The sequence below is a fragment of the Gordionus sp. m RMFG-2023 genome, chromosome 5, assembly GCF_954871325.1.
Source record: "Gordionus sp. m RMFG-2023 chromosome 5, tfGorSpeb1-WG-v2, whole genome shotgun sequence".
In the NCBI taxonomy this organism is placed as follows: Eukaryota; Metazoa; Nematomorpha; class Gordioida; order Chordodea; family Parachordodidae; genus Gordionus; species Gordionus sp. m RMFG-2023.
Window position 1 is genome coordinate 462,911 of NC_088779.1, and position 11,273 is coordinate 474,183.

The 11,273-nt window shown below is 24.7% G+C and overlaps 2 protein-coding genes across 2 annotated transcripts; one reads left to right on the forward strand and one right to left on the reverse strand.

The window, feature by feature from the left end:
• Positions 1-4,392: 4,392 nt before the first annotated feature.
• Positions 4,393-5,741, reverse strand: LOC135929699 (prefoldin subunit 2-like). Its single transcript, XM_065466405.1, has 3 exons — positions 5,563-5,741; positions 5,394-5,517; positions 4,393-5,189 (listed from the first exon to the last, which is right to left on the reverse strand). The coding sequence occupies exons 1-3, from the start codon at positions 5,682-5,684 to the stop codon at positions 5,049-5,051; spliced, it is 387 nt and encodes a 128-aa protein (XP_065322477.1). The 5' UTR covers positions 5,685-5,741; the 3' UTR covers positions 4,393-5,048.
• A 211-nt stretch (positions 5,742-5,952) lies between these two features.
• On the forward strand, positions 5,953-7,217 carry LOC135929635 (MIT domain-containing protein 1-like). Its single transcript, XM_065466307.1, has 6 exons — positions 5,953-6,361; positions 6,401-6,505; positions 6,550-6,686; positions 6,722-6,811; positions 6,854-6,966; positions 7,014-7,217. The coding sequence occupies exons 1-6, from the start codon at positions 6,238-6,240 to the stop codon at positions 7,165-7,167; spliced, it is 723 nt and encodes a 240-aa protein (XP_065322379.1). The 5' UTR covers positions 5,953-6,237; the 3' UTR covers positions 7,168-7,217.
• Positions 7,218-11,273: the final 4,056 nt, after the last annotated feature.

Here is an 11,273-nt window from a genome sequence, read left to right on the forward strand (position 1 = left end):
AATATCAATATCAAATATAATTCTTAACACTTTCTACTTAATATCTAAAAGCAAGGATTGTAGTGTAGCTACCAAGGCAATCATAGCGGTGATCAAACAAAAGGTAAAACGAAATATATCATAGCTTTATATAATAATATATATATAAAATAGTGAATATAAAAATTTAAAAAAAGGTAACAAAGTGATATTTAAAAAAAACATTAAAAGATATTCCAAAAGTCATATTTTTTAGAACTTAAATTAATTATCACAGAAGAGCGAAAAATCTCCGATTTTGTTCAGATTAAAATATGCAATATTGAAAGTAATTCTTTATGATAAGCTTGTGGGAGGTTTGGGGGGGGGGGGGGATTTTCATATCAAAAAAATATTTTTTATTCTCTTATAAATATTATGCACTTAATTATTAAGTTCTCTGGTCATGCGCTGCCTATATTTTATTGACAAATTGATTTGTTTTTTAAATTCATTTTATAACTGTGATATTTAATCATGCAAAAAAAGGAATAGGGTGGAAATTTAACTAATATTTTTTGGGCCTAGGGTCGGGATTATATTTTATTGATGTTACCACTAATATTGGATAGACAGGCTCTGAAGGGCTCTAATTCAGATGAAACATTGATTAAAACTATTTTATTATATTCTATAAAAATAAAAGTTTAATTCCACAATCGTTTTAACAGTATAAAATCTTTAATATGTTTGGGAAATAACTGTTTTTTAGAAGACTTTTTCCATTAAATTTTCTTATAAAGTAAAGGTTCCTGATCCCGATTCTTGTTAACCAAGATGTCATTTTGATAAATGAAATTAAACTCTTTAGTATGCAAAATATTTAAAATTATCATTACCTTAAAATCATATTTTTAAAATAAAAAAAAAGAAGTAGAGTTATAGATATAAATCACAAATTTAGAAAAAAATATTCTTTGTTACAAATAAAAAACATTCGTGAGGGCAATTGACTAATCTTATTATTGCCCAATAAATAGTTCAACTTAAAGGATGATTATAGAAATATATATGATAAAATGAATATATAATTATTGTTTTATATGTATTTTATGTTTAATTTTTGTTTTATTTAATATAGTTTTTATATAAATTTTATTTTACAAATAGTTTACATGTTATTTTAATTATATATTTTTTAAATAAATAAAATATAAATCAATCAAACACACCATAATAATATATAATCTTGATTGTATTTTTTTTTATATTCTTTTAATATCAATTTATTCTCATATAATTTTTATTTCCTTCGTTTGGATTATACTTGCATAAATTTTCACCAAATCGAACACTCGCGAAAATTTCATTTCTCACACTGATATTTTTTAAATATATCTATATACAGATACATCGTCTAAAAGGTCATCTAGATACAAATACATCGCCTAAAAAGTTATCTTAATACAGATATAATTTTTAAAATGTATCTAGATAGAGATATAATTTTAAATATTAACATATAAGCCTTGCATAAACCTAAATTAGGATTCTATGAAAATGAATGAAATGAGCTAAAAAAAACTTTATTGACTAGACATCACATTTATCAAAATATAACCTAAAATAATGATTTTTAAATTTTATTATAATATTATATATGAAAATATATGATTATAAATAATTATTAGATTTTAGTAATAAAATATTTTCAAAATTTTGGTCATAAAGGCATCCTAGTTAATCCTTAAAGACATTTTTAGCTACATTAAAAAGCATTCCTACTAGCTCGGGCACTTAAAGGGATTGTGTTATCTTTTTTTTCTCTTAAAACTTAAAATTCAATTGTAAACATTTATTTACTATCTATACCCTTTAATGTTTTACAATGTTGCAAGTTGAGGTGGATGCTAACTGAATTATTTTGTAGATATGGCAAACATTTTACTATCAGAGATCTTTAAAATATGCTCTATAAATTGGCCATAAAAAACCAATGTCTGAAATGCTTCATTGATTATTACTTCTTCCTCTTCATCACTATTAATATTAATCTAAAATAAATTTTTAAAATGTATAATAAAATAAAATTAACCCATTCTATTAAAGATAAAAATGGCAGATTCCTTAAGTTGCAAATATCAAACCTGGTTGATTGATAAACTAACACCAGCGTCTACATGACAGAATTTTTACTGGATGCAAACCCCCTTCAAAAACCTTTGCCTACCCTCTAGTGTTGTTAAATAGTCGAGTTTTTACGACTCTGAACTCAAGTCGAAGTCGCAAAACTCATTTCAAATTGAGCGGCTCAATGAGCCGCATGAGTCGACTCGATGAGTCGGCTTCAGAGTCGGAAAAAATTTATTTTGAATCCGCCTGCTATTATTATTTACTCCACGATAAAATATTTAAAAAATTTAACCACTATGGTTCGAGAATATTAATATTTTAAAATTCAACTTATTTTTTGTAAATTATAAGACAGTTTTAAGTGATAATAAGTTCTTCCGGCTAATATATATAATATAGATGAATTTAACATATTTGACAATTTATTTCTATTTATTTAATTAGAATTTTATATAAATTTTTTTATTTCTACCATGATATTATATGTAAAGAATAAAACTACGTTTAAACATTTTGGAAAAATTGCTTCGTCTATTTTTTATAGCACTTCACTTTTTTATGGACAATATAAACCCGGTCTCCCCTATAATATATTTTTAAAAAATCATACCCAGGTCTGAATTTTTTTAAAAAATCTTTTTTTATATATATTCTAAATAATTGTATAAGTAGTCTTGTTAAACGGCTCGATTTGAGCCAATTTAAAAACGGCTAACTCAACATTTTATCCAGAAAGCTATTATGTAAGCTTTAAGATTGTGGTCATAGATGTCACAAATGTTTAGACATCTATCAGCGAAATGTCTGGGTTTAGATATTATTAATAATAACATGGTCATATTCTTAAAATAATACATTTCGAATTTAAAAATATTTAAATTTTTGAACCATAGGGGTTAAATTTTTTTAATATATCAGGCCGATTCAAAATAAACCTTAGACGACTCTGCAGCCGAGTTATCGAGCCGACTCTGAAGCCAACTCATCGAGCCGACTTTTAAGCCGACTCATGCGGCTCATAGAGCCGCTCAAATTGAAATGAGTTTTGCGACTCAAAACTTGACTAGATTTTAGACTAAGTCGACTCGACTTAGCCGTTTAACAACACTACTACCCCCCTAAAAAATCCCCACCGCCTTCGGCGGCGATGTCTCTTTATAATTATTTTCACCTATTTATTTATTGATACTCTTTTCATATAATTTATAAAAGATAAGTTAAATTAATCTATCTCTACTACCAACTATCGATATTTTGTGAATATAAATAATTTATTTTTTAGATAATATAGAATTTATTTTTTAGATAATAAAGAATTTATTTTTTAGATAATAAAGAATTTATTTTTTAGATAATAAAGAATTTATTTTTTAGATAATAAAGAATTTATTTTTTAGATAATAAATTTAATTAAAACCTCCATTATTTACAATGTATTAATTATTATGGCATTATGAGCTTGCTGAAATATCTAAACCTTTTAAATTATATTTAAAAGGATAGTTTTTTGGAAAACAATGTGTATGATTGTTTGCAATATATAGATTTGGTTGATGAATCGTATTATAATAATACTATAATAAAAGTATTAATTTTTACAGCAATAAACTTTGTCTTATTTCATCTCAAAATTTAATGGATAACCACCAAAAAAAATTTATCCTACCCCCATTAAAGCAGCTTACCCCCTATCCCCTCAAAAAATAGGATGCAAACTGTTCCTACCCCTCCCGCTCATGTAGACGCTGACTCACACACAATATTTAATGAATATTTATATATATTTTTTTATATATAAGTTTTAATATTTTATATATATATATATAATATAAATATTTAAATAAAAGTATATCAAAATTTATCTAAAAAGTATCTAAAATATCTAAAAACAGATACAGGTACGTCTAAAATAATATCTAGATACAGATATTTTAATCAAAAATCTATATAGATACAGATACCACATTATATCTAGATACTTTAACAACTCTGGTCCTTCTAAAATCATTAGGAAAGAGCTAGTTCTCTTTGGAGATCCAAAAATACTTATATCTGCACTTCAAAATTATTACAATGCATGGTTATATGCAATTTTTATATATTTTTAGTTTTAACATCTCATCGTATTTTATTAGAGGGTTTTTAAATTTTATTTTAATAGTTTTATTTTATAAAAATATTTTTATTTTTACCAAAAAAATTTAGAGGGAAGGTTAAGAAAATATAAGACAAAATAAGAATTTAGAAAACAATATTTAAAAAAAAATATGTTCATATATTTTTGTTTCCTTAGATTTAAAATTTTAAGAATAAGATAAATTTTTATTTCCGGTCTAAAAAATTAGCATAATATTATGATAAAAATTACATCCAGATCAAACACCCTCACAGGCCTGGATATTTTGATCAGGCCTTGCCCAGACCCACAGTTTAAAAAAGGTTTATAGACCTATGTCTATATTTAATAAAAAAAAATTCCAAGCCTAACCAATAATAATTTTAAATTATAATTTATTTTATTCAATGAAAATAAATAATATTTTAGCATATTTAGGCAAAAATTTTGCTTGCAATACAAAAAATTTGTTATTGGAAGAAGAAAAAAACTGCAATACTTTCATTTAGGTTAACTGTTTTGAATAAGCTAAATTAAAATTTTTGTGCCCTACCTTGACCTATTAAAAAAATTCCAAAAATCGAAGCCTAGCCCAGGCTCGTTAGAAAATATAATATTAGTTGTAAGCTGGCCAATGAAGGTCTTTGATTCAGATAAGATATAATATATATGTTTTTAGACATTTAAATTTGTTTTAATGTTAATAAATTTTTTATAACTAATTTATAAAATATTCTATGATTGGTAATTCAGGTTTCTAATATTATTATTTATCTGAACATATTTTTTTATTATAAAAATGTGATAATCATATAGAATATACATATATCATGAATAATTATCAAGTTTGAATAGGAATAGCTTGCATTAGTGAATCTTTGTCCAGTGTACTGATTTGAATTTTATGTTTATTTTGATATTCAAATATCTGTTTTCCCTTGGTTTCTATCTGTTCATTTAATTTGGTAACTAATTGGACTATCTATAAGATAATAAAACAACCAAAGTATATAATGATAACCAATTTATAATAAATTTTCTTAATGTTATTATAAGCTAATATATTTATTCATGGTATAATAGAATATAACACGACCTAAAACTATCACAAATTACAAAATTAGTTTTTTATATGTCAATCCTTATGTCTTGATATAACCAATTTATGTGATTTATAGTTTATTACATTATTTTTGTGATCTTGAAGAGCTGGTAAAACTTCCCCCACTGTCCTTTCAACCAAAACGCCTCCAATTTGTCTGTAACATTTTCTTTTTGACTCGATATTTGCTAAAGCTTCTATTACAATGCTGTAAATGATAAAATTTTATTTAAATAATGTATCAAATAATTACTCATGTTCTTTAATGTCCGATTCCAATTCAGTTGCTTTAATAGCCAATGTACGTTGATCGGATCTTAGTTTATTAAATCCATTTATTATCTGTTCTTGTTCAATAGTACTTTTTGTGGCCATGATTATACAAAAATTAAAGCTTTTTAAAACAAACAGCTGTTATCGAATAGTAATAAGAAAAAATATTTTTTGATTGAATTTTTAATGACGTTATATAATTGACCTTACAATAAAATATAATAAATAATATAAAATTTTATTTTCAAATTCAATTAAAAGAGATAACAATAAGATAAAATATTGATTATAAATATTAAGATACCATAAAATACTAGTATTAGTTGAAATTCCAATTATTTATTCATCACATATTATATTATATCACTGATTTAATAAATAAAAGGAAAGCTTTTATTTAAAAGTAAGATATTGGTAAAGGCTTATTATTGCTGTTTTCTGTTTAATAAATTGAAGGAAAGCTTTTATATAAAATGATTATCTTTTATTATTGTTGTTCCCCTGTGAAATTTTATTCTTTTAGATGATTTTAATATTAAAAGGCTATAGATGGAATTAAATAAATTACTGATTAGTTGATTTAATCTCCGAAGAGTTTTTCGTTTACCAAGTAGCAAAATAACAATTTAATGTTAGGCTGCTGGGTTTGAAAAATATGGAGGAAAATCTTGCTACTAAATTATTGCAGAGAGCAGTAGATTTAGAACATAATAATCGTTTAACGGAGGCCTTAGTATGTTATCAAGAGAGTTTGGAAATATATATCAACCAATTAAAATGTTTATTATAATATATTTTTAAATATAAATCCTCTTAAGTATGTAATGAAGAAGGGGCTAAAAAAGTCGCTCTAAGAAAATGTGTATCATCTTACATGGATAAGGCTGAAAAATTAAAATCTTTAATAGAAGCAAAAAAGGAAGGTATAATTTTATCTAATTGCTCTATCTTTATTAGATTTAGTAAGCTGGCAAATATCATGAGCAAATATTTATTAAGGACAATTCAATTGGATATAGTTATGAGTCATTGTTTGGGCGTTTCATAGATGAAACAGTAACTTGGGTTAATATACAAGATCCATATATTAGAAGCGATTATCAAGTTTGTAAACAAATTACTATCTTGATATTTTTTAGATATTTAATTTTTTAAGGTTTTGTGAATTAGTGTATAAAAAGTCCAATCACAATATCAAAACAATAACTTTGAATACTTCCAGAAATGAAGTACTATTTAAATTAAATAAATAATATTTACTTAAATAAAAGGAAATGTCATCAAATCACCAAAATAATTTACTAAAACTAAAATCAAATTTGGAATCATCTAATGTTGAACTTGTGATTACTTTTTCAGATAAAATACATGATAGGGAAATAAGGTAAATATTTAGTTTTAAATTGTATTCTTAAACTTCATTTTATAAAGCTTAGAAAATGGATGGATTATAAAAATTGGAAGAGGTCTTGATTATTTTAAATCTATTGCCAAATTTCATATTGGATACTGTGATTACGATCTTCGACCTTGTTTTGAAACAACTGTGAATATATTTAATAAAAAATCAGTTAAAAATTTATAATATTTTTACAATTTCTTCTTGTTATACTTATGAATCATCATGATAGATAGAATTTTAATAAATTTATGCATTTTTTACCTGTGAAGAGCTTTTCATTTTTTTCTTATCAGTATCAGTTACTTAATAAACATTAGTATATTTGATTAAGAATATTATTTGCATTTAATAATAAAATTATATATTTTTATCTGTAAATAATGTGGGAGTTTATTTTTAGAAATTTTAAACAATAGCAAAATGGGAGATAATTCTATTTAAAATGAGCAAAAAATGAAAAATTTATTTAAATTTAAAATAGTAATTTCTCTAAAATTCCCCCCAAAAAACTATTTTTAGGAGGCTTTCCAGAGTTTTCAGGGAGCTTAGGCCCCTAGGTGTCACCTTCTAATGACACTAGCAAGGTCCCTTACTTCTCTTTGACAAAATTTTTGGCCAGAACCCACCCATAGCCCAGTGGCAAATATTTTATTAAACGCAGGCCTGGCCCTTTTGAAAAAGCTTATAGTGTAAATCTCAAACTAAATTTTTTTTTATTTTAGGCTCTAATGTTACACATATTTAAATATTCAGCAATAAATTTTATTAATTTAATGATGCACTTAATCTATCATGAATAGTATTTCTAATCTTATTTTTTAATTCATTTTATATAATTGTGATATTCAATCGTACAAGAAAAAGAAGGAAATAAAACAATATATTTTGGAACTTGGACTGGGCCTATACCATGCTGACGTGTTCCTATCCTCAGGATGATAGAACCAATTCCAATACTCAAATACTTCAATTTTAACTGATATCCAAAAATTATTATTAACCATCACAAATTAATTTTTCTTTAGTCTCTACATTTTTTAATTATTGATTTATAAAAAAAAAATTGTGTACTGAATACAAAATAAAGTATTGTTAATTTTTTTTTCCTATTTCTTTTCACTATTGGTTAAATATAGGATGGTTTGCCTCAATACAAGGTTATGAATGAGATTTGATGATTAAAAAGAGTCTAAAGTCAAAAAAAAAAATTTTAGGTTTTAATTTAAAAATGTATTCTGTCCAAATTTAAAATATAAAAGATGATTAATAAATTTTTTAAAAGCTACTAGTAATAAAATTATTAATTGTTCAACAGCACAAAATTTCTTAATACTGGCGTTGGCGTAAAGATAGGATAGCTGTCGATTAATGCCGAAGACAAGCAGACAACACTTTCTACAATTCTAATAAATTTAGATATAAAACGGTTATCTGAACCGATATTCGGTACGGTTTGTATCTATAGTGAAGAGACATTTATTTCGAGGCGCTTATAAAAGCTATTGCCCTCAACGATAAGATTTGGATATTTTGCCAGGTAAATTTGTAAATCATTTAGTGACCAATCTAAAATTAATTTTGATCCCTGAATTTCCTTCTATTTAACATAATTTTTTTAAGGGGAAAGACAATTGGAAATTATTATTGAGGTATATGGTTGGCGTGCACATTAAAAGTGTTATTGAAGGCTACGAAATTTCGCTAGGAAAAAGAATTTGTTAGCACCTACGAAAGAATTAAATAAAAAGAAGCTCTATAATAGTAGTGTTAAATATCCGAGTTTTTATGAGTCGGATCTCGAGTCGTAATAGTAAAAAACGGCTAATTACGAATTTGCTTGATATTAGTTTTTCAAAAAAATATTTCAGAGTGGTAAAACAGGGCTGCCAATTCTACCATATTTTATATTTCAAAAAAAAAATTAGTATTTTTTTCGTAAATTGTAAGAGCGATTGGCAGTTAAAGCTATAAGTGCTAAAGTGAAATTCCTAATATAACTAACTGTCGATCAAATGAGATGGTAATTCTTTAGATAGTGTAATGTTAGCCAAAAATATTAACCCTTTAGAACAAATGGGATTATATATATGATCTCATGAATATACGAGAAAATATTGTGAGCTTTGTAGTTTAATATATGGAATAAAATATATATCCATCAAATTTCATGATTATTCATATCATTTCATAAGTTTTTGAGATATTAGCATTTTATTAGATTGGGATATAATATTAAGCTCACCTTTGTAATTAAGAATTTTTTTTGACATAATATTGTTATATAATTTTATTTTTAAATTTGATATTTGGTAAAAATTTATGTATTATCTATCACTATTCATTATCATTATTGAATTAATAAAATATAATATATAATTAATATTTGCCTTTTATTAATTTATTTTGATGATAATAATATAATTAAGAGACAGTTCCAAATAAAAATTTTTTAAGCAACTTTAGAAAAAATATACTTTTTTTTATAAATAATAATAAATCTAAAAATTTTATGTTTATTTTCTTTAATAATTTTACAATAATTGTGCAAAATCTTAGTTCTCAAATTTTAATTTTCGAATAGAGCTAATAACAATTTGAAGTAAAATACACCACACCTCTGAAGTTAAGATCTTTGTACTGAAGGATTAACAAAAAATAACCTAAAAAATATGTAAGCACAGCTCTAATTTCGAACATCTAAAAACGGGTTTGAACTCTTTTATATACAAACTAACATTAAAATATATACATCATTAAAAATAATGAGTACTAAAAAAATCCACCCAAATAAAATATATATTCAATAAAAATGGAAAAAACCACTCTTAAAAATCAAGCATAAAAAGTAATTTTTTAAAAAATAAACCATATATTAAACATATATTTTAAAAAATATTTATATTAAAAAAGACCATTAATATGTAAAATTAAAACAAAAAAATAATTATAAAACACCATTAAAGTGTAAAAAACTAATTCAAAAATATAACTAAAATAAAATATATTCAAAAAAACTAATTTTAAAAATCAAGCATAAAAAATAAGCCAAATAAAATGTATATGTCATATAGGGATTCGGAATCTCTCAATTTTAAATCATTTACCGATGGCGATTTAAATAATTTTAAAATCCGTAATCGAAAATGTATTCTAGCATGTGTAGAGTATTAACCCTATAAATTTCAGCCATGGACATTCTGGTGTTTTATTAAATTTAAATGAAAAATCCATAATTGATATAAAATTAGTAGTGCTAAAGTGTATTGCCAAATTGTTTGAAATTTACAGTTTAGGTACTCTACTCTACTAGTGTTGTTAAAAAGCCCGTTCGGCTAGATATTAAAAAAACATCCCGATTAAAATTATAACCAAAATTACATTATGTAAATCTAAAGATTTTGTTTATAGCTGACAGAAATGCTTGGACACATCTATTTGCCAAATCTTGACGCTTACATAATATTATTTTCGCCAAAATCTTAATCGGGCCTTTTGGGAAATAGACCCAGATCGGTCTTTTTAACAACACTACTCTACATATTCTAGAATCCATTTCCGGTTAAAAAATAAAGGTAGCAATAAGCCACCATTAAAAATCATGCTCAAAAAAAATTACACCAATATTATATTTTAAAAAAAAATAAATATAGAAAAAAAACTAGCTAAAAAATCATGCGTAAACAAACTAACTCAAATAAAATATATTACAAAAAACAAATAAATATTGTTGTAAAATGACTTGATTATTAAAAAAGCCAGAAAATATTGCTTAATTCTGGAGATTCCGCTAATAGATGTCTAAATCTTTGAGCCATCTATCATCAAATCTTCAGGCTTGCATAATTTTGATAACATTGAGTTAGCCATTCTTTAAAAATCGACTCAAATCGAGGTTTAGGTACATATGATAAAAATTTTGAAAAAATATGTGTAAGTAATAAAACTACCTTAAAATACATATTAAATTTACGTAACATAACAGAGACAACTTAAGTGAGCTGACTAATGTGGTTCATCTTAAAATACATATTAAATTTACATAACATAACAGAGACAACTTAAGTGAGCTGACTAATGTGGTTCATTGAATCAACTCAAGTCAGAGTTGTTTCATGAACATACTTGGCCGGCTTAACCTAACAACACTACTCTATAAAAATGAAACGTTTCAACTGGAATTGTCAAGATATTAAGATAAGGTTATCTTAATCCCTCATACACTAAATAATGATGATGTAAGGAAGACAGGAGGGATAAGGATGAAAACGCCTATGTTTTTATTCATTAAA